Source organism: Scleropages formosus, chromosome 4 (assembly GCF_900964775.1).
Source record: "Scleropages formosus chromosome 4, fSclFor1.1, whole genome shotgun sequence".
NCBI classification, from domain to species: Eukaryota; Metazoa; Chordata; class Actinopteri; order Osteoglossiformes; family Osteoglossidae; genus Scleropages; species Scleropages formosus.
The window spans coordinates 4,153,460-4,177,412 of record NC_041809.1 but is presented as its reverse complement, the minus strand read 5'-3'; the positions used below and the strand labels follow the sequence as shown (position 1 = coordinate 4,177,412).

The window sequence follows — 23,953 nt, the reverse complement described above, 5'->3', positions numbered from 1 at the left end:
GCAGGATGCGATGAATAATGAATGCGCGTAACACGCATGAGGAGCGCCGCGCTGCTCTCGCGCTGCTCCTAAGTGGATCGGGAAGTGCTTCATTATCTTCCTGAGGAGGGAAGCACGCAGATCCTGGGCGCGAGAGAAAGCTGCCCCCCCCCTCTTCGTCCGCGCGGGGACGGGATCGATGCTGCGAGGCTCCCGTCGACACGGACTGGCGTCTCTCTCTTTCCTTCTCTCCGCCGGACCGGCCTGCGGTTCAGCTGCCTGCGAAGCGCATCCCCGTCCGACCTCCCCAACCACCCCCCCCCCCCACTCCTCCTCCTCCTCCTCCTCCTCCTCCTCCTTCTCCCCCCTCGCAGTTCAGATCCGTCCGCCGGGATCCGCGGCGCGCGATGCGGTAGAGGAGCAGAGGGGCGCGCGGACGGTGAAAATGCCGTCGGGGGTGTAGAGGGCTGAGCGTCCAACATCCACCCCCCCCCCTCCCGAGCGGCGCCGAGCTCGCAGCCTTCGCCGAGCGGCCTGAAAACACACAAGATGTCGACCAGAACGCCATTGCCCACCGTGAACGAGCGCGACACCGAGAACGTGAGTACAGCGGCGGGCGCCCGCCCGCGCGGCGTGTTTTGCGCGTGTTTGTGCTCGTGTGTCACTTTGTTTCCCACCGTCCCGCTACAGCGTGTCAAGTGCGGCGACAATCGCGATGATCGCGCGGATGTCGCGCGCTGCAGGGACGCGGCGGGGTCTGTGTGTGTGTGTGTCTGTGTGTGTGTGTGTGTGTATGGGGGGGGTACCGGGGGTGTGTGTGCTCCCACCGCACAGCGGCGCGCAGGAGAGCGAAAGAGCGGCGATCGCGGGTTACAAAAGGGACATGTAGTTTGTGACGATGTCCGCGCGCGTCCGGGTGGCCCAGCAGTGCGATGTGGGGGTGACTGATGGCACCCGGGCCGGCGATGACTCTGTTGTTCTTCATCATTCACGGCTGCCCGATGTGGTGTCCTTCCAGAACAGGGCTGAAATTCTTTGGCACAATCCGTCCGAGACCTTACACACACACACACACACACACACACACACACACACACACAGCTTCGTGGAATGGATCCACCCTGTGTACACGTACATTATGAAATATAAAATACACACGTGTCATGTCTCCTTTTGTACACCGATGAAGGAGGGTGTGATATGATGGTGTGATTGAATCCTTTTTATTGACCAGTGTGCCGCGCGTTCCATGTGTTTCCCCCGTAATCAGAGCTGTGTGTTGTTTTCTAAGGACTAATTTGGTGCACAAAGGGAAGAAGACACACACGCACACCTCCCCTCGCAATATGTGTGTAGGAATCCGGTGTGTGTGTGGTTCCGTTGCCCATGCGAAGTCTCTCCAGGTGTGCAAAACGCACTTTTCACAGCGCGCCGCGGGGCTTTGCCGTCTCGCTCTGACCGTGGAGGCCGTGGACCCCTCGCCCAGGGCTGCGTCCCCGCTCCCTCCCGGGCGGTAATCGTGCGCTCCTCATTCATCTTTCATCGGGCCACTCGCTCGCTCCTGCTTTTATTCCTGCCGCAACAGCAGCGCGCAAACGTCATCGTCGGACGGGACTTGAACCCATTGTCCTCCGAGCCTCCGATGAGAAACGGGGAGGCCGTGAGCGGAGGCACAGATTGCACGGCATGGGCCGCTCCTGAACGCGGCGTGTGGCGGATGTTCCGTGTCCTAGATGGGAACAAGGGGATGCTCGTGACCTCTGTCTTATTTACGGGTCCTCGGAAACGGAGCGCGTGTTCATTCATCATTAGAAACTGTCCAGTGCAGGTTCGTGGTGGTCCGGAGTCTATCCTGGAAGCACAGGGCTCAAGGCACGATACAACTTGGGTGAGACGCTAGTCCATTGCAACACAATCTCACACACGCACACGATGAGGGCAATGTAAATCACCATCCCACCTGAAATATGTGTCTTAGGACGATGGGAGGAAACCAGAGCACTTGGAGGAAACCCACGCGGACAGTGGGAGAACAGGCAAAGTCCACCCAAAACGAGCCGGATTCCATCCCGCGTTCGAGCTCAGAGCCGAGGCACCAGCGCTACCCGCTGCGCCGCCCCAGAAGCTTATCGATCCGATAACATTTAACGGGCTGGTTTCAATAAGAGGCAGAGGACGGCGAGACGGGCCCCGTCGTCCTCTTTCCTGCCGACTGCGCGGTACGGAGTACCATCCCTGTGCGGTTCTTGACCCGGGGCCCTTCGCGAGCGTGTCGGAGCACCCAGGGCGTGTTGGAGCGTTCCAGCCGTGCTCAGCAAACACGGCAGAGCGCTCTCATTAACGTTTGGCTCGTGTTCCTGAGACCGCCTTCCAGTTTATATTCCATGAAGTAAGGGCTTGCTTCATCTCCCAGGGCTCTGGAACATTTAAATTTTTTTTTTTTCCCTTCGCCAAGTAGCGTGTTGCTAACACGAAGCCCCTAAAGCGTGGAACTCCGATCTGCGTGTTCGCGCACGAAGCCTCCGGCCCGTCAAACGGCTGTCGCGTCGCTACCCGAGATGAAAAGCTGAAATACCCCGTGGGTCTCGCCGTGATCTGCGGCGCAGGGGTTCAGGTATCGCACGGTTCGCCGTTCGTCCTCTGGGCTTACTTAAGTTCAGAAGGCTCGGGTTTGAGAGGGCTGCGATATCGACGCTCCCCTCACCCCCGCGTGTCTGTCGCGCTCATCGGAGGGTTTCGAAGCTCATTCCTTAAAACGAGGCTCCCTTCGCACACCTGCTCTTCTCTGGGTCTGAAAATATGAATTAGTTTGCAAGGCAACGGCCCCGGTCTCCACTCTTCCCACCGGGCTCTCGATTGAGAGGTTGCTGGTTCGAATCCCACTCCTGCTGGACAAGCGTGTCAGTGTTCACCTTTAGTAATTTATCTGACACTTTCCTCCAAAGCGACTGACAGCATTAAGATACCTCTAAATATTCACCACATTTACGCGGTCGGCTGATTTTTACCAGAGAAATTTTGGCTGAATACGTTGCTCAAGGATCCTGCAGCTGGAGGTGTGATTCGAACCCGCAGCCTTTGGGTTCAAGGACAGCAGCTTTAACCACTACATTACTGGGTACATATGAATTCAAGTATGAGATCAGTGCACAGCAACCTGGTTGCAGCTGCTGCCTTTAGAGTCAAAAGACCCAGGTTCGAATCCCACCTCCTGCTGCGGTCGCGCTTATCAAGGTAATTACTCTAAACTGCTCCAGGAAAAATTACCCAGCTGAATAAATGGGTAAATCACAGTAAGAAGGTGCACTCATTGGAATTGCGAGACGCTTGACGACGTAGTTTGCTTTGTAGAAAAATTGTCAGTGACAAAAACTGTATATATGAACACTCATATCTATAAATTCCACGTGTTTGGAAACCGTGATTATGACGATGACGGTGGTGTCGTTTCCCCGAAGTGTCCTTGTATGGGGGACCTCGTCCCCGTGCTCTTGATACCCAGAGTGGCCCCATCGCACGGTGTGCGCCCTTGAAGCCGGGGTTTGGGGTCGCGGGGGTGTGCAGACGGAGCAGTGTTTTACCATCTTAGTCATTAACGGTGTGGCCTTATGGGACTGCAGGGTGGAACCAAATACGGCACTGCGGTGATTCTCCGCTCCGGGGTGGGTCGGAACCCGGTCCTCGACTGAACCTGACTGTAGCAAATCGGATACGAGCAGGCCCCATGAGGGATGTGAACCAGTCCCCTATCGGGGCTCCTGCTCCCCTCGTGACTTTGCAGGAGGCAGGTGGTACACAGAGAGGTCGCGACAGATGCTGGCTTTGCGCCAAAGCCCTCGCGCTCAAAACAATTGCATAACTGTGCCGGGGGCGGAAAAGAGGAATCGAACCTTTCCGAGTGACGCGTTCATCCCGAGCTGACGGAACGGCGTCGACTCCGGCGCGTCGGCTCACCTTCGCCGGGAACGTCCGGGAAAGGAACGGCTCCTCCGCGCGCCCACGGGATCCGCTTTTGCGGACAAGCGGAAAACCTCCGGTGAAAATATGGCAAATGAACCCTTAAAGGACCTGCCATTTACCGCCACGTTCGTACACAGCGGCGCTTCGGCATACCGGCACATTTAGGGCAGGAAGTCTGTCTGTAACTCCGTTTGTTTGTGTTGCTACTATGTGAAAATAAAACAACTTTTGTTTTATTTATTTTCAAGTTAGTTTCTGGGAAAAAAACAATTATGGATGCAGCTATAACAACAAAAAATACGTTGAAAGACCTTAATATTTTCCAAATTTGAGCTTGCGGTCAACATCAGTATAAAATGACTGAAAATAACACGTTTTGTACTGAAATTCCTATTCATTGCGGTCTGATTTATCCCAAAAGCGTGTATAATGCTCCTCATCTTGTTATTGATCACTGACCCTCAGGAACACCAGGCAGAGTATAAACGCTGTAGAAGTGAGTTGAATGAAGGCGGTCCCACACTGTTGCGTTTGGGTGCTCTTTACTGCCATCTGTTGGCCTGGTGGGGAAACGGGTCTCATTTGCTGTGCTGTGGGCAGAAATAAAATTCATAGTGGGAGGAGCTACAGCATAAATAGCCTTCAATTTGCATGGTTGAAATTGCAGCTCTTCATGAGAAGTTCTCATGGTTATCTTCATGGAAATGTTTATCAGCTGGCAAGGAAGTAATGCCTTGAGGAAATTGTTGTATTGACTGAGCCGGGAATAATTTTGTATGTTTATCTCGGTAGGCGCAAATAAACTGTGCCCAGTGCCCAGCATTTCGTACAGACCCCTTGGCCTCGTCTGACCCTCGTTTGACCCTTGTGTGTCATTTTATCATTAGCGCCCCACCATGTCTCCCGGAGCGGGGCAACAGGTGACCCGCACAGTTTACCCATGAGTCCTGGACCCGTCCTTCACCCCGTGGACAGACGTCTCAGGCTGTCCTCCGAGATCTACCCGCCAGGCTCCACAAATTCCCATCAGAAGGGCGTGCACATGGATCCACACACACCCTTTCATGAGATGTAATTTTTATGAGATCAGTAGTTAACTGAAGTTAATGAAGTAAAACAAAATGTTATGTTTTGGTTTAGATTGAATTTTTTTCCGATGTTCAGGCACTGATTGACCGTTAATCACCGCACTGGCCATTTCTGCCCATTACTGCTTCCTCGGTCCTGGGTTCTTTTAGAAGCGTCGGTGTGTGGGAGGAGCTGACCAGTCTTACGGCCTCCTTGGGTCCAATTAGTGCTGTCAGTGTAGACCAGGTGGCTAGCTCCTCTCTTGTGATTGGCTGAAAGAAGTCACATGGTATCCCTCTATTCTGCCAAATATGTGAGGGTTCTACAGACTCCGCCTTCTTAAAGAGCCCATGCTGCTGGAGTATGGACTCCAGTTATTTTTGCATTTAATTCATTTAGCTGGCACTTTTCTTCATAGCAACTTGCAAGAAGATACTTAAGTTTTAGCAGGGTAATTTTTACTGCGTCAGTTCAGGATCAGTACCTTGATCAAGAGTACTGCTGGAGGGGGGATTCGAACCAAGGTCCATGAGGATTACGTGTCCTTTTCTCACTGAAAAACAGTTGTTTTCCTCAAAAAAGGCAATAGAGCAATAAACATATAATGTAACGCTGTAACGTGACCCTGTGTATTTGTGTTTTGTTTCAAAAGAATATACAAAGAGTACATTGAATGTAAATTAGCTTCAGTTTCAGCCCCCTCTCGTTCAGTGCCGTGACCTGTGGACCGTGTCGAGTTGTGTGTGCAAACCCTCAACGGTGTCTCACCAGGTTGACGAAGAGCAGCAGTTTGTCTCTTTGTAAAGATCCCGGAGAACCAAACGGAAGGTCGTACGCGTCAGAGCCGAGCTGACGCCTTCGGTCCTCAAAGCCTTTCCTCTTCCGGTGACCTTGGCTGATGCCGTGGCGGAAAAAATAAAAGTGCCTTTTCGAAGGAAGGATCTCTCAGCGGAAGTTGTTCTGTATCTGATGAGCGGTGAGCAGCGACCGGCTCATCTGACTCCTCCCTACGTGAGTCGGTAGGTGATGGGTTCAGCCCTTCCGTCGTGAGGGCGTTTTTGGGGGTGTTTGGAATACATGGCAGGATGTGACCATTGCGGTCCAGGATAATTCCTGAAGAGTGAGCGAGTGTGTGTGTGTGTTTTAGCAGCGCCAAGGGTTTGATTGACTGGGGCGGAAATACTGGTGGAAAGGTGTCGGGTCGTGTCAGCAAGATGCTGGCGGTGGGGTGAGGAGGGTATCCGATGAGTGGAAAAGTGTGGCTTCGGATGAAAGTGATCAGTGCTTGTAATTACAGGGCCCGGTGTGTGTGTGTGTGTGAGAGAGAGGGTTCGGCTTTACTGGGGTTGCTGCTGCACTGCTTCACAGTGTTTCTGTGTGCCTTAGGATGGTTTAAAAAAAAAAAAAAAAAAATTCTTTGATCCTCCCAACGCTCCAGTTTTTTCTGTCCCGCGGTAACTGTGTAATCGTACTAGAAAGCGTATGAATATAAGGCCGAATTTTTCACACGCTGCAAGGTGTCGTGGATGCGTCGCTCTTGGCCGGAGCGCCGAGGAAGTTGGCAGCCCGGCTCCGGGCTCCGAGGGGAACTCGGCCGCGCTCCGGCGCTGATGTAAGCTTTCGACAACTTCCTGAACTGCGAACGGCTGTTTTTGTTGGAGCGCTGCGTCGCGGCGCACGCGTCTGCGTGTTACTCGGAACAGCTGGCGCTCGGCGCTCCGCTCTCCTCCCGCCCTCGCCTGCTGCTGAGACTAGCTTGGCTTGTTGTTGCCGTGGCAACCGATTCGGGGAACTAGAGCAGCCACTGTAGTGAATGCGACAGTGCTGCCAACGCACCTTTGTTGACGGCGGTTTGAATGCCGAAAACGAATCAGTGGAACAAAGAGAAGCACGTTATCCGTGACCATTTGGAACCGATTATCGATTATGGTTACTTTTTTTAATTTAAAAACCGTGCCTCGTCCCCTTCGTTGTGATGGAGGACAGACCCGTCCAGGTACGAGGAGGATGGTGCGGGAACTGACGGCGGTTCCTACCCGCTAGGTCTCCATAGCACCAGTGCTCGGGTCATGATCAGTTCAGCCAATGGGAACGCGGCTGCATTACATCATAGCGAAAATGATCCGGCGTTCTGTGTGCGTTTTTAAAAATGTTTCATTTTTTTAGTGTTGCACCTAGTCGATTTGCTGCCTTATCCATGGCTTTACAACATTATCAAGGTTCCGGCTACTCTGCTCTCGTAACTCTTGATTTTAATCACTTTTTAACTCAACCGTGATCTTTGATGGGGGGCGCAGTGGGTTGAACCGGGTCCTGCTCTCCGGCGGGTCTGGGGTTCGAGTCCCGCTTGGGGTGCCTTGCGACGGACTGGCGTCCCGTCCTGGGTGCGTCCGCTCTCCCTCCAGTCTTACGCCCTGCGTTGCCGGGTTAGCCTGCGGCTCCCCGTGACCCTGTATGGGACAAGCGGTTCAGACTGCGTGTGTGTTTGTGAGTTTGTGATCTTTGATCAAAAGGCTGAAATGCGGTAAACGGAAATTACGGATCTTGAGGGAGGGAAACGTGTCGGCCGTTCAAACCCAGTGCCGGGCTACCTGGTGCGTTTTCACTTGCCGTCATGTTGCATGTATACCCCAAAGTTCAGGTTGGCTTCTCTGAGAGATGAGATGCCTTTACATGACCGTCCTTGACTCCGGGTGCAGGTGCAGGAGGAAGGTCCGGGTGCGAGGGGCGCGGGGGTCGGGGTGGGGATCTGGACGCTTCTCCTCACGCACGTCTTGCTCTTGGTTCTCCCATCACCAAAACTGGGATGTTGAGTCTAGCTGTCGCTCATTTGCTTTGTAAACTTCTCTTGACATAATGCAGGGTGGGGTGCAGGTACACGGAGAAGCACAGGAGTGAATGCAGGTGGTGTCAAGAAGGGGTGAAGAGCAGAGCCGTCGATGGACCCCGATGTCCTGTGGGGGCAGAACCTCGATCTACATGGTTCCTGCCGGCTTTTACCCTGCTCTGCACCCCTCCGCCCTGTCTCCTCACAGCAGCTCGCAGGCCTCTGGCTTTGGACGGTGTGAATGGAAACAATTAATTTGCATTTTAATTCGGGGTCCGCGGAGCACGTTCGCTCGGATGCGTCTGACCTCTAAACGTGCGCGCCGATGCCCGCCTGGACGTCGGTTCACGTGAACCGAATGATCCGCTTGTTACCGAAGTAGCAGAATCGCATTTGTACACTTCTGTCAAACACATCGTATAGGTTTTTATAATAATTAATCTTCAGTGACTTAAAGGTTCAGCAGGAGGTCCCATTCACTCAACTCTGGTTCTCATCTGGAGAATCAACTTCTCTAATTGTCTAAGTGGTGTGTGACCCGTTTGCATTAACCCCACTTCTTTAAAGATGCCCGCGTGTGTGTCGTAATTTCTGTAATTAATATTTAACGAAAGGCGGTCTCTGTTGTGAAAGACGTAGGGCGAGCGTTCGTAGGGAGACGGTGTGTGACTGTGTGGTAAAGACTCCTTGTTACTGTGGTATTCCATCTGAAAGCATTTACTGTAATGGGTTGTTGCTGCCGCCCGCAGACACACACACGCTCCTCCTGCGGATCAAAGTTCCTGGAGCTCGGTGCTCTCATGGAGAACCACAACAGAGATGGGTGCTATTTTCTCTCGCTTCTTTCTCATGCACGCACACACACACACACACACGGACACACACTCATCTGCTAAAGGATTGTAAGGCTCGCGGGACTGCAGCTGTTTCGGACTCTCGGGTCCAGAGAAGGTTCCGGAGGGGTCGGGAGGTGCGAGGCCGAGGGGTGCGCGAAGTATTAAATTGTGCGTTGGAGACGCAGGGCGTCTGGTCACATCCCACCCTCGACCCGTCAGCTGTGGATTCAGACTCTTCGGCTGAACCAGTCTGTCCGTTTGAGCCATTGAGCGTCTGTCACTTTGGTTCTTTTTCCATCTCAAGAGGGAACTTTTTCATTTCCGTGGTATTTAAAGAAAAAACACATATGTATTTTTTCCCTTGATGTTTGACACTGACTGCAGACCTTTCATCTCAACACGGAGGGTGGGGGTTTCACAGCCCTCATCTCTCACAGCGATCGAGGATTCCTGGAAGCTCACCCTCTGAACAGCATCGCACGAGGGACCTCTGAGTCCTCGCAGCTCTGTGTGTGTGTGTGTGTGTGTGTGTGTGTGTGTGTGTACGTGTATTTACGTATCGTTGATCGTAGCTCCGAAACTTCCTCTTCGGACTTTGATTTGAAAGATCTGCTGGTCTCCCGTAGCTGTGTTTCGCTTCAATTCGTGTGTTCACGTAATCTGTATGAGCTCATTATGGTCACAGTTTCGGCAATAAATCCTGAAGTCTAAGAAAGACAGTTTGTACAGAATTGTGGGTTTTATTGAATTGCACTGGACACACACACACACACACACACACACGTACGCACACAGACATCGGTAAAACCTCTCGAAGGTGGTGCTATGGACGATCACAGGAATACATATGGTTTTAATTCATTTATGGAAATGCTTTACGTTTTGCCAGTGTCATTTGCACATAAAAGAGTTCTCCCGGGGTGTTTGTGAACAGGGCTTCCTCATCCAACTGGACCGCTTTTCTCGATGTCCCCGACCGTCCAGACGATGGCCGCGCGAGAACTGGGTCACCGCCGTCAGCCTCTCGCGGGTCCGATCCAGAACCGTACAGAAGGGCCCTTTGTTTATACGGAAATAAACGTTTCCCGGGGCGCTTCTTGCCAGGGAGCCGGGAGTTTATTCCCCCAGAACGCTGCCAGATGCCGTGTTCCCCCCCCACGACGCTCAGCAGGAGACGGAAGACGCACGCCGTCTTCGCACCCTGACCACGGACCCTTTGGGGGACTTCGTAGCGTTACCCGTGGTTATAGGTCTCGTCCGTGCAAAGGATCATGGGAAATGTCCAACTTCGCTGCAGGTCCTGTTTGGAAAAGGCTGCCTGGGGGACGGTGAAAAATCCTCGGTGGGTTTGTGTCCGTTTCTGGTTGAGTGGCAATACAGTAAAAATTAGCCTGCTGTATTAATGGACAACTGTAAGTAGTGTACGTTTACCTTGGTCATTCAGCACTTTTCCACAAAGCAGGGTATACAAAAGTGCATCAACAGGCGAGGAGCTTTAGGCACAGAAACTGGATAACTGAACCCACCTGGTTTGTCTGCTGTGGTTTTTGTGGGCACAAATTACACGAGGAGCTGAACAGAGTACTTTCTTTAAACATAATGTAGTGATGGATAATTGGGAGAGAACTGGGTCTGAAAGGGATGAAGTTTCAGAGCCTTTTTGAACACTAGGAGGGATTCAGCAGCCCTGAGGAACAGGGGGAGCTCAATCCACCACATTGGAGTAAAATCTGAGAAAATCTGAGGGCTTTTCGATTTTGGAAAGTGGGCCCACATTTACATTTTTTCTTTTTTTTTTTAGCTAATGTTTTTCTCCAAAGTGACTTACACCATTAAGTAACTTAGTTATTTACCCATTTATACAGCTGGGTATTTTAGTTGTTTTTTTTTTTTTTTTGCTGGAGCAATTTAGGGTAAGTACCTTGCTCAAGGGTACTACAGCTGGGGGAGATTCGAACATGCGACCTTTGGGTCCAAAGTTAGCAGCTCTAACCACGACGGTACCAATTGCCCCCATGATAAATATGATAAATGTGATATGGTAAAACAAGGTAAATGTGGTGCTTGTTTTTTTTCTTGCATAACATAATAATAAACGTGTTTTGACGTGCTCTGATGTTTAAAAACGCATGAATGCAGGCCCTGTGCCGTGTGCAACCGAGTTCTGGTGCCATGCCGACGCAGGAAATACTAACGGGGAAAGAAGTCCGTTGCCTGAAATCTCCGAAAGCTTTGTGCCCGGCGTGTGTCGGGATTAGGGATGTGATTAGAACCTCGGAGAACTGGAAGCAAAGGCTTTGTGTGACTGCTAGGGGTGTTTCTTCCAGCAGCCGCACACAGCTGTTTGAAGTGTGCAACCCCCCACCCCCTGCCCCAGATGGTAACCACTACTGTAAACAATATGTGGAATTTCCCCGTTTTCCCTCATAAATTCATTTTAAAAAAAGTCCCCTTTTCTCACGAGTTCGCCGAAACACCATGGGACACCTTCCTCGGCCGGGGACGCTCGGGGGGTTTGGGGTGTCTCGGTGTGTGAGAGCGGCCACTTCCTCCAGCTACGTACGATCCGTGTGAACATCCTTCCGGAAAAGTGCGTTGCACAGAAAAAGTGTGCTGTGTGAGCCGTGCCGCGAGTTAATTATAACCGCCGAAATGAAAGGAGCTTGATGAGTCACCCCTTATTGGGATTTTTGCCTCGTTCTGCCTGCGTGATGCTACACGTTGGACAGGCCGCGCATTTCCTTCCTTTGCAGCGAAACGTTTTCCTAAACGTCCGTTCGGGTCCCTATTTTGTTTGCAGTGCAACCGAGAACCTTGTCTTTTGCTCGATCACCTGGGCTTTGAACCAACGGCAGCGTCGCTCCTGATCTTCTTCTACAGCAGAGTGTTTCTGCTGGAGTTCGGTGGTGGGGGGGTAATGCAGTGCCAAAGCGGGGGCTCTTGTCATCAGGTGGTAGTAGGGTCTAGTGTCAAGTCCATTCTCCTCCCTGCTGTTGCAGATGGTGTAGTGGTTTGCCTCCATGCACTAGAAGGACCTAGGTTCACATCCCATCTCTGCTTCCTGCGCAAGTTACTTCCCCTGAGCCGACACAGTAAAAATTACCCAGCCACATAGATGTGTAAATCATTATTGTAGCTCACTTAAGAGATATGTGTCAAAGTAGTAAATGACAGTAATACCGTGGTACCTGTTTCATAGTGTGTCCCGTTTGTACTGTGCAGTGTTTGTTGTGATCGTTTTTACTATGTTTTGGTTTAATTTGGATCAGAAAAGTGCTCTGATTTTGTAGATATAAATCTTTGATCTTGTCTTGGCTCCCTCTCTTCGCCTCTCTTTTCCAAGTGTTAATAATTCCGTCCCGTAAAATCGGAAGCGTGTTGCCCGCCGCCGTTTATTTTACCATTGGTTATTTACGCAGAAGTGCAAATGCTTTATGACCCGCTGTACCGAAATTCATAACACTGGCCGAGCCTGTGTGCTTAGAGAGGAGCCGCTGTGGGAAGCGCTGCTCTCGGAAGAGCTCATCGTCTCGCTGGGAGTCTCGCGGAAGTGTTGATTCACAATTGGGGGGTGGGACTGTGGGGGGGACTTGTCTCCAATGCAAAGGGACCACCACTGCTGCAGGGTGCTGCACTTCCTTACAAACCATTTTGAATTCGGGGGGGATGTTCGACACCAGGAGGTCCTTCAGGAGAAAGTGGGCCGTGGCACCATGTTTGAACCCGCAGATTTTGTCCCCTTCCGGTGGGGGTGTGGCCCGTTATGCCGATCTGGTCGGAACCGATCCAGTCGAACAGGGTCAGTGGGTGGTGTCCTAGAGATTCGGATCCTGCTCGCATCTGTGTAAACACATGGCAGTACTTCCGGCACATTCCGCTGGTTTGGGTCAGCGAAGCATCAGGCGAAGTGGATTACCCAGCATTGCTGTCGGTAAAATAAACCACATCAATGGTTGTTGTTGTTTTCGTTGTTGCTGTTGTTAGGAACTGTTGAGTTCATGTCGACGCTTGGTGACCACATAAGTAGAGTGCCTGCAGAAAGTTCTGTCCTCCACATGTGTCCTTAGTGTTTAAAGGGGTGTGTCCATTGTCACTGCTATTGAGTCCATCCGTCTAGTTGCTCATCATCCTCTTCTTCTTCCACTCTTCCCATGACGTGTTCAAAGTATGATAACCTCAGTCTCTTCACTTATGCTTCCAGTGGGAGTTCTGGTTTGTTTTGATTCAACATCCATCTGTTTGTTTCCCTAGGTGTCCACGGCATCCTTAAAAAGGGTGGCATGGTGGCACAGCGAGTAGCGCTGCTGTCTCACAGCGCCTGGCTGTTGCGAGAGGACGTGGGTTCAATCCCCACTCAGTCTATGTGGAGTTTGCATGTTCTCCCCATGTCTGTGTGGGTTTTCTCTGGGTGCTCTGGTTTCCTCCCACAGTACAGAGACAAGCTGTTTGGGTTCCCCCGTAGTGTTTGAGTGACAGAGAGAGTGTGTTCCACTGAAGCATGGATGAGTGGCCCAGTGTAAGTAGTGTATCTAGCAGCGTAAGTCACTGTGGTGAATAAGGTGTGTGGGTTGATAACACTACAGAGAGTTCATTGGATGTTGCTTTGGAGAAAAGTGTCTGTGAAATAAATAAATGTAAAAGTCCCCCAAAGCACCACAGTTCAGACAAGCCCTATGTGTTTCCATGTATTTCCTTTCTTTCCCATGTAAAGAAACAATGTCTTTGGCAAACAAAGTATCTGGTGCCAAATTAACGAACAAATGAATTGTCTGCGGTTTTCCTAAGCACATCGCAGTGTTATGCAGTTGGTTGTTATCACTGACCCTGCCGTGTCCAGATGGCGACACTTCACCTGTTGATGCTCCAGCCTCCATGGGTAATTGGACGAGTACCTTGCACTCCTACCCGGAGTGCTGTGTGTCTGGCCACGCTTGTCTGAATGGAGCTGCCCAGCAGATGTGATGCTTCTTGGGGCTTAGAACTCATTCTGGATAAGACCTTGAAACCAGAATGACGTATAATTCCCGACCATGCACACAACCACACGCCCGCCATCGCTGTGTAGCTTTCCATTGTGAAGATGGAAAAGGCGCCGAGTAATACACACCTCTTCTTCTGGAGGTTTCTTAGTCGTAGTCGTGGTGCTCGTGATTTTAAGGTGTTAGATGATGTAATTGGATGTTACAGTTGCTTAATCAGAGGCATAATTGGTCAGCAGGAGTGGTGAGGAATGACCGTATGATGGGATCACCATTCTGGGTCACGGGTGACCCTCTGATGCAGCAGCGAGGGGAATAGGAATAGTCTCCAGGGCTTCCTTGGTCGCTCATTTTTTTTTTCCTTGTCCCTCCACCCCCATGCAGCACACCTCTGTTGACGGCTACCATGGACCACCAGTCCCCCCAGCCAAGTCGAGCAGTCGACAGAGCCTCCCGCGCTGCCGCAACTCGGTCACCTCAGCCACAGATGAGCAACCACACGTGGGCAACTATCGGCTCCTCAAGACCATCGGGAAGGGCAACTTCGCCAAGGTGAAGCTGGCGCGGCACGTCCTGACCGGAAGAGAGGTGAGTGCACCGGAGTAATACGTGCAAGTGCGTCCAGTGGGCTTTCTACAGCTGTGCTTGTGGGCTCCCTCATAAGGGTGCTTACCTAACACCTCGGCATGGATCCCGGTGACCTCTGAAGCTGGGAGAAGGAGCCGGTCTGGAAACCGAGCTTATCGCCCATGCCGCCGACAGTTTCTGGAGCTTCCGTCAGCTTGTCAGAGGAGAGCATGCGATGCCTCGTCACGGACCCCTGCGTGACACCCCGAATCTTCTCCCCCCTGCTTTCTGAGAGCACCGGTGGTCTGCCTTCGTGCCGCCCACCTACTTGGCGAGAGGGAGGGAGTGGGAGCGCAGCGGACCGAAATAGTAGCCGCCTACGCGCGTCGTGCCTCGCTGCCCCTGTTTATTCCGCTTCCAGTTACACAATCGGTGGCGCTCCTTTCCGCCGCTTTCAGAGGATTCTGCCGTGTGCCTTCGTCCCAATTCCAGTTTCATTAAAAAAAAAAAAAAAAAAAATCTTGCCTCCCTCCTGCAGATCCGCCAATCCCTCCCACTTTCACGACTTCTGGGTTGATGCATTAATTTGTTTCCTTCGGCATCAAAGGAGTGTGTTTTCATTGTGCTTCCAGGAAGTTGCCCATGTAAGAGGCTGCCGAACTGTTTACGGCTCCCATGACCATTACCAGCCGTTGAAAATGAGCCGGTACACCATTCCCTCGCATAACGCGACTAATTTGTTCCATGATATGCCTTTGTTACAAGAATTCCTGTTACCAGGGGGTCAAAATACCATTATTTCTCATGGGTGGAACAGTAGATTCCTGGATGTCCCATATAATTATATAGTAATCAAATTAAAAGGTGTTTTTTATGAATGACAGTATCACCACCATATTCCATAATGTTTGTAACATGAATTATTAAATTCAGTAGCCTGTTATCCAAGTTATATAAAGTGGTTGAATGAATTATGCAGTAAAGGAGTAATTTTTGGGCAATTGGGGTCACATTTGGATGCCGAGCTGTAAGCCCCAAGAGAAATGATGTATTTGCAGTAGTGTAACGTAGTCGCGCCAAGCCGTTTATATGATTGAAATAATTGGGATCGTATTTACCTGTTTGTACAGATTATTACTAAAGGTTTGTATTGAATGTGCTGTTTTAGTTGAGTTTGTTCACAGTAAACCTATGTTGTGATTGGTTGTGAATATTAGTGTGACAGGAAGTAGGAAGTAAGAAGCAGGAAGTAGGAAGTAAGAAGCAGGAAGTGTTTACAGGCAGTCAGTTTTGTTATGGAAAAAGTATACTGTCCGAGTGCTTGGAACAGTGAAACGTTGTAGAAAAGAAAATACCTGTTGTTGACACAAAATTTTGCCTCGAAAAAATTCCATCCTGCTGAATAATGGGCAAACTGCAAAAAACTGGTTCATATCTTTCCAAGCGTTTGTTGCGTTTTTTTTTTTTCCATCTGGTGAGACCCCTTTTTATGAGTAAAGGTTGTGTATGTAATTGATGTAGAGCAAAAACATAAGTGATGGGCTGTTTTTGTGCTCAGGGTTTGACTGTTAAGACTTTAAAGTATCTACAATGGAGTGAGCTACACTCTCTTAGCCGCATGTGGTGAAAAACTTGGCTCCAGGACTCTGCTGCTGAAGTTCCAAGTGAAGTCGCACTCAGCTTTGCCATCCCGAGACTTTCAGAGTAGTGGGGTTTGGACCACCTGTAGATGGTGTGACAGGCCGAACAGGGCCTGCAGGAGAACGGAGCTCACGTCTCGGGGGGGTCCTCTTCCCCCGGCCTCTGGCACTCCAGCAGCAGACAGAGCACATAGGAGCTGCCGCCGCACAGTCTGCGCGCGCACTGAGGACGCCTCCGGTTCGATCGGTTACTTCCTGGGAACTCCGAAGCTTTGCACCACCTCAGGAGCTAGAAATTAAATATGAGTCCATTGTAGTAATCAGTTCATCCATGTAAGCAAGCGGATCTTCTGGAATTTTCTCTACTCTCTTACTCCCACAATGGGGCTGCTTCACCGAAGTGAGTGTTTATTGCCAAAGGGGAGACAAAGCGTCCTGATATGTGTGCGTTGCCTTAACTTGCCATGTCTTTGACCCACAGGTTGCTGTGAAGATCATAGACAAAACGCAGCTGAACCCAACCAGTCTACAGAAGGTAAGGCCTGTCTCCTACTCCATCATTCCCTGGAAAAAAGGTTTGAGGCGAAGCGAGGCAGGGGCTTCCAGACCGAGCAAAGCTTGGCCTCTGCTGAGCTGCAGAAGGGTGTCAAGCGAGTTTCCCTTCCCTTGTTTGCCTTTAATCGTCTGGGGTCTGGGTGCGGTGGGAGGTGGAATCTCCGCACAACGTTGCGAGATGGTTTAGGCGGTCGTTCGCCTTCCTTAGTCGCAGTCCAGCTTATCAGGCTCTCGTCATGCAAAGGTGCAGGTTTGCCTGGTACAAGAATCACTGTATGGGCTGTGGTGAAAGATTAACTACTGTTTAAACAGCTCCAAGGCCAACCATAACTTCTCCCTTTATTAAAGACGAAAAGCAGAGTCACAATTGTTTTCATTAAACTTATGAATAATTCCACTTCTCCGAAATTTACCGTGAACTATCTCGGTGGAAAGTAATGTACACAGACATGGGGTGTTGTGAAGGGCTCGAAACAGAGTGACCCGCAGTGGGCCTTTTATCGCATTCTGCTCCTCGTTTTTACACTGTTCACAGGGGACTCCTTCAGGGGTCAGGAGGGGTCACTGACCCCGTCTGGAATAGCTGTTTGGAATAGTTGATTTTTCAGATCCTCTCTGGATCTCACAGACATCGAGACACAACTTGAATGGACTGTTTTATTCTGTATTCAGCATCATGTAACCAAGGGAACAAGCATCACAATGTATTTATTTAGTTGTTGTGTTTTTGGGTGATATGATGGCAGGAAGAATCTCTCAGAGCCACTGGATATTCTTGTGCTTGGGGTCAGTATTGCTCTCATGGTAAAGGTGACGGAGGCTCGACTCTTCAGGTTCCATTCCCCCCAGAGCCAGGGGGAGGATACATAGCAGAGCGGTCGAGTAAGCGCCGCTTTTGGTAACACTTTACAGTAAGTGGCTGTTAGGGCGACCGCACGGTGACTGGCAGGCTTCTGCTTTCTGAACGACGTCCGCTGGATCACGGTTTCGTTTGCACTGTAATCGCCGCGGAGGCCTCGGTTTGGACGGATTACCGTACTGCACCGGTTGTTTTTGTTGTGAAGGAATTTGGTTATGGATACCCATAGTCCCATAATCTGCGTCCTCACAGTGGGGTCCCGGGGGGATTATGAAATAAAACGTTTTCTCACCTCCACGTTCTGATCTGTTTTTCATTAGCAACTTTCGTTTTTACACTGTGTGTGTCGTACACAATAGTACACAAATGACATATGTCCTTGCTTACACGTTGTCGAAGTGGCTAAGAATACGTAATATTTTGATTTTTTTTTGATCCTCTATGGATCTCACAGATGTTGAGACACAACTTGAATGGACTGTTTTATTCTGTATTCAGCATCATGTAACCAAGGGAACAAGCATCACTATGTATTTATTTAGTTTTTGTGTATGGCCCCCATAGCATATTTTTGGTTGATATGATGGCAGGAAGAATGACTGTCTGGAAGGCCAGTGTGTGCGGTTTTTCTGAGTTTATGACCAGTTGAGAACGCGGTTAGCACCTCTTTGGGTGCCCAGTCGTGTTTGCTTGGACCTCATTGGTGTTTATCCAGAGGAACTCGGTCAACTCTGAACACAGCAAGGGGAAATGACGTTGAAAGGGGGCCCGTACATTTACATTTATTCATGTATTTTTCCAGGGTTAAGTTATTTAAAATTAAGTAAGTACTTTGCTCAAGGGTACTACAGCTGGAGGTGGGATTCGAACCTGTGACCTTTCGGTCCAAAGGCAGCTGCGCTACCAGCTGCCCCTGTACATACCTTTCTCAGACAGGTAAAAACAGTCTCACCCTTGAGCGCTATTATAACAAAGCTCTTAAAATTGGAGCAGATTCATGTGCGTCTCCATGACATTGTTTAATTTTGAAAAGGCCAACGGCAGATAGCGTAGGCCTTTGTTAACCTCGGCCTCGGCGGTGCCAAGGAGGGGTCACGTTATTACTTACTCAGCCTTTCCTTTTGTCTTTGATATCAGTTCAGCTTGGCATTGATTCAGCAGCCTTTGTGCCGCCTCGGTGCCTTTGAACTCTGAATGTGGCCCTGCGTATCATGGAGTGGAATGGGATTGGCGAACCGCACAGCATGTTTCATTTCTACCATTTCGCTTATGGCTCTTGTGGTCGGAACAGCCGAAAATATCCGGGGCTGCCCGTCAATTACCAGGCCGGCGAGTCGCGGCGCATTAGAGGAAAGGAATTCTGCCTGCCACCCGATGCCTCGCAGGGCGCACGACCCGTGAAGGCGGCGCTCATGGTGGGTTGAGCTGCTCGCAGAACCAAACTGCTAACACATGTGTTTGAACATATGAGTATATAAGAAATGCCTTGGCGCTGTCTGTTGGGAATCCTGGTTAAGCTTCAACAAGAATCATATCTTACGTGATTTTCTACATACCTGATTCATGTTGCTGGGTTTCGTTTCTCCCCAAAATGTCACTGCGGACGACTCATCACTCCTTAATGGAAGCTCCTTGTTTACTGGTGTGCTGATGCTGAGACTGTAACGGAGAATCCCCACGAAGCCTCGAATATGTGTTTTATTTTCCTCTTTTTTTTTTTTTTTTTGCACTGTAACGGATACCTTTTTTTTTCCCAAAGAATATTTTTAGAGGAAAATGTCAGGAGGACATGAGCTGAAGTGAGTCATAAGTCCACAGTGCTGTGTTTTACCACTCTCTGCGGCATTCTACGCTAAGCTCAATAATCTTGGACTACACAGATAGCAATTTTACACCAATTTTTTCAAAGTGGATGTTTACTGGAGCGCGAAGGGGGGGGCTACTTCGGCACACACGAGAACGGCAGTCGTCCCTGTTCTGTGCCAAAGCCTTTAACCACTTTGGAAAAATATTGTTTGGGATTGATCACCATCTCCTACAACGTATATTCCATTTTAAATTCCCTGTATATAGGATCACCTTTCTCCGGAGATGGTCTGTTCTCCCTCACCCTCAGGCCGGCTGAGATGGGTAATGCAGGATCTGGTGAGGGTTCGTGTTTCCTGGAGGAGACTGCATCAACGACCCTGGTGCGCGTGACCCTGAAAGCAGCCCACGCTTCGATCCATCGTGCTGAGTCTGCAGAAAGCTCCCTGTCCGCCATTGTGACGCCGTTGAACTGCGTATGACGCGGGGGCGCGGGCACTTCCGAGCGGCTGCTCAGAGATGGGAATTGCGAACCAGATTTGCTCCAGCTCTAAGTCTGCTGGAATACAGGAAACCCTGCTAGAGTGTCAGTCAAACATCCCAGTCTTGTTCCAGGTTTCTTTCGGGGGTCCATGGGCGAGCTGGATCTAATGAAGAACCTCAGTGAGGAACACTTGTTTACACTCGTTTGGGGAGGGTTTGGCTCCATTGTCCTCGCTGCTGATCACCCTCCAACTCTTGCGCTGAAGATACTCCATCCCTGCTGCTGCTGCCCTGCAGTGCTTGGCATTGTAGGGGGTTAAACAAAGCAGCTTACATTGGGGCCCACAGTGCAGGTTGCTTTGAGCAACGCGCCAACAACAGCCACCAGTGCCGTTCTTCTGAGTTCCTGAGATGTATATGTCTACCTGTGACAAATATCGGGCTCTAGTAATGAAGCGGAGAGTAATTACAGGTCTGTGGTTCGAGATTGGTGTATTTACCTCAACAAAGATCTTTACGCCTCTTAACCTTTTTCCATCAAAGTAAAAGCAGGCGACTTGTTTGGAATACGATTTTGTATTCAACCCAATGTTGTCGCCTTTGTTCTCCAGTGGCTCAGAGTGGAGCTCTCCTTTTGGCAGATGCTGCATGGGATCTTCACGGGAGATATGTTCTAAGCGATGAAAGCAGAGTCCCAGTGCATGGATTTGTGAGCAGTGGTATCGTCGCCGAGTTTCAGACCCAACAAGTTTCGCTCAAGCTTGCATTCCGTAACAGGCTCGAATGAGAATACTTCATTGTGCTCTGGTCAGAGTGAAAGATCTGGGCTAATACCTAGTACAGAGATGGGACTTTAAGAGTTTTGGCCTCGCTGCATCACTGCACATCATCCTGGGAGGAGACGGGAACAACCCCAACCTTATTTCCTAAACACATCATCAGTCTTCTGGGGAACGTTGACATGAAGGCTCCAGGGGGACCTGGCTGGCTGCGTGGGAGAAATAACCAAGCTAATAAACAGTCACTGGTCTTGCTTCCTCCCTAGCTGTCCTTGAGGGTTCGAGCCCTGAGCGTAGGTACCCTGCAGCACATAACAAAACAATACAAGTTGCAGTGTTGGAGATTAGCATTAGTGTTTGTTTTATTATCCATTTGCTTAGGCACTGCCATCCTTCTGGATTACAGAGCTATTATTAATTTGGTTAATGCTTTCTCTGTTCAGAGCTACTTAAGCATTCTGTAATCCATTTGTGTCGCTGGGTTTCGACACTGGCAATCTTACCGAAACACCTTGCTGAAGGGCATTGCGACCGGTGGCCCTACGGGATGTGAACCATTGGTGGTTTGGTACAAGCTCTTAGTGGGGCCTCAAGCTCCACCTTGCTATGGATTGTTTGAAAGCTCTCTTCCATGGGGCCCTAGGACAGTTTTGTGGGGTCACGTCATTTCTGAACGTCCAGCTGGTATGAATTCAGCCCAGTTACCACCTCACCCCTTCAACAGCTTAGATATCCTTGCACCTACATTAACACGTTATTTTTCTGGTCTGAATTTTAGTGCTAAACTACTTACAGTGATTTGCATATTTATGCACCTGGATATTTTTTACTTTATGGACTCAGGGTAAGTACCTTGATCAAGAGTACCACAGCTGGAGGTTGATTTTGAACCTGATTCCAGAAGCCTGAGTCCTGAGAACCTGTGTTTGCTTCGAGTCCAAAAGCAGTGGCGCTAATTGCTACGCCACCTGCTGGCCATCCGTAAAGTTCAGAGAAAGTGTTCCATGATACGGAGGCATTCGACCATTGTGGTGTCCACTTCTTTGGCACCCCAAAATTCAGAACTTTCCTCCCCAGTCAACATCACCCGTGGCACCCTTCAGGAAATACCCTAGAGGGATCGGATCTAGCAAACACGTCAAAGTTCACTGTACGGTCTCAGTGCAACGTCTAATTTGTCAGCTTGTTGAAAATGCTTAGCTGTGGAAGGTTCACTGTAGGACTGAAGATGGGGCACGGGTGAGAAACAGGGGAGACGGTGGGTCATAGATTACTTCCTAGGCTGCTACTTAAACTTGAGAGAGAAGCCACGGGCCACGCTGCTGGTCCTGAACCCATCAACACCTTTTATTACTCAAGAAATATTGTTCTGTTCTTGGGAATTCCTTGGTGCCCAGCCCCCAGGCTTCATAAGCCTCCCTTAGATGGAGAAATCTGTGTTCACTGCACACCTGAGGACTCGCTCACCCAGCTGCCCCCGCTCCCTGCTCGCCTGTGGGTGGGAGCCGAGTCGAACAGATGCACATTGGTGGTGACGTCATGAAATCCTCCTCCTCCCCACCCCCCATCCCAGCTACCGCAATGTAGGTCGAGTGAAATGAGCTCCAACCTTGAATGTAAACAGCCGGGGACCTGCTTTAGTAGGGAATGCTGGTCCTTCCACTTCTATTTCACGTTACCGGTAGTTCTGGCCTTAATACTATTATTGATATTAATGTTATCTTGTTATATTTTCATTTTGGAAGTGCCACCTCAACCGGTCCAATATGTGGAAATGTGGGTATCTGTTAAAACAGTGGAGCCTTTGCACACTTGAATGCCCAGTTCAGTACTTTCTGATCCATGTTTTTACACCTTTTTTTGTTAGTGTGAATGAACCGCGTCGTTCCCGTGCGGTTTGGAGGATCTGCCGTCACCCGCACGTGAGCGATGAGCAGCCACCCGTTCCGCCTGGTGGCCCGCAGCGCTCTGACGTCCCGCGGCTGCTGCACTAGACCTCTGAATAATTCAGTGGCAAGCGCGTTGTTTGGGGGAGGAGTCATCGTTCAACAACCCCAGCGACAAATGGATATGATTTCCCAGGGTGCGTCTTCCTTGTGTACCTGGAGATCCCGGTGTGCTGGAGGGCACCGGTGTCCGCTGTCCGAAGAGGACTGAGATGAATTAATCTGCAAGAAGCGCAACGCTGTCCTGTTTGTTCGATGGGGTACCATTGTGTGTATCGTCAGGAGCCTTTATTTCAGGGTCTGGATACACACACACACGCACACACACACACACACGTCCCCCATTTCTTCTGCCCACTGAGCTTACTCAGCAAAAAAAAAAATAAATAAAAATCTGTTCAGCCATTATCTGTCCCATAAAAATAAGCAGTAAAGTCACTGGAAAGAGTCAGAACTAATGACATTATAGGCAACCTTTGTCTTTGAGTGTCTGTATAATTAATAATGCACCCCCCCCCCCCGCCCTGTAATGGATGGGTTATGTACTTTATTGACATGGGCAAAGTGGAGGTGGAGTGGAGAAGTGGGTCAGATTTCAGCCATCTGCTGCATCTGACGTCAAGGAAAGTGAAATCATCGTTTATCGAACCTTGATGCATCTAGATGGTTCCATTTATTTATTTATTTATTTTTTTTTACAGATGTGTATTGATTTGCCAAAATTGTAACGCGAACCGTTACACAGAATCCGAATGACCCCATGCTGGGGTTGAGCTGGTCTCGTTGAAGTTGATATGTGCGGGAAACATTTTATCCAGTTAGTTTAGGTTTCATTAGGTTAAATTGGTCACTGCATTCAGCTGTATTGGTTGTGTGGTAAAGACTCATAAATAAATGGTGACTATTGATTATGGTTTGTTAAACACGCCCTCTGAAAGGAAGGCCGTCTCCGTGGGACAGCCGAAGATATAATTCCTTGTAAATGGCCTGATCTCCTTGGTAATCAATAGCACTTAGCGTATTCATCAGCAGTCCTCCTGCTGCTCAAGAGCTTCCCCGCTGCTGCTGCTCTGACCGTTCATCTCGCGCCGTTTTCCAATGGCAGCGTCGATGGCGAGAGATTAACAGTTTGTGTCACCGTGTTCGGTTTATGCAGACTTCTGCGTGTCTCAGTCGGTTCTGTTTTTTAAAGATGATCGCTTGCCCTCTGGTCTAAAGCTCCCGATGTTACGTACAGTTATTGCTGTCATAGCTGTGTTTTAACGCTCCAATAAAACGTGGTTTCTTGCTAACAGATGCCGGTTCCTCCACCCACTGTTCCAGGGTCCGGATCCTCAGAACTGGCCTTGTGCCTTTACATTATTGCAGCTACATTTGTTCAGCAGAAGGATACGTATCTAAACTGTGATGGCGATTTCAATTTGTGGTGTCGTCCTTACGCTGTGTCTCAGTGTGTGTTGTGTAGGCCTTCGTATGTAGTGTTGTATGTGAGATGGTCGTGTATATAATACACTCGCGCCTTGTTATGAACAGCTGAGGTGCAAATTTTCTAAGATGCAAACATGTTCCTGTTTGTTTGAAATGACATTTTCCTCACTAATCTCCCGCCCCCCTCCCAAAAATTTTCTATTTGTTGTGTCGCAAACGCAACCTGCCTTTCCACGCCCAG

At 49.9% G+C, this 23,953-nt stretch overlaps 1 protein-coding gene across 3 annotated transcripts in view; it reads left to right on the top strand.

Moving 5' to 3' along the window:
- Positions 1-323: 323 nt before the first annotated feature.
- The window catches only part of mark1 (MAP/microtubule affinity-regulating kinase 1), a 54,531-nt gene continuing 30,901 nt past the window's right edge, over positions 324-23,953 (top strand). For 2 of the 3 annotated variants that reach the window (XM_029251485.1, XM_029251484.1), the window contains exons 1-3: positions 324-579; positions 14,034-14,237; positions 16,338-16,391. In XM_029251485.1, coding sequence (XP_029107318.1) covers positions 529-579; positions 14,034-14,237; positions 16,338-16,391 — 309 coding nt within the window. In that variant the 5' untranslated portion in view covers positions 324-528. Of the gene's footprint in view, positions 580-5,951; positions 6,027-14,033; positions 14,238-16,337; positions 16,392-23,953 lie in introns of those variants that run through there. The other variant, XM_029251486.1, reaches the window with a different exon arrangement.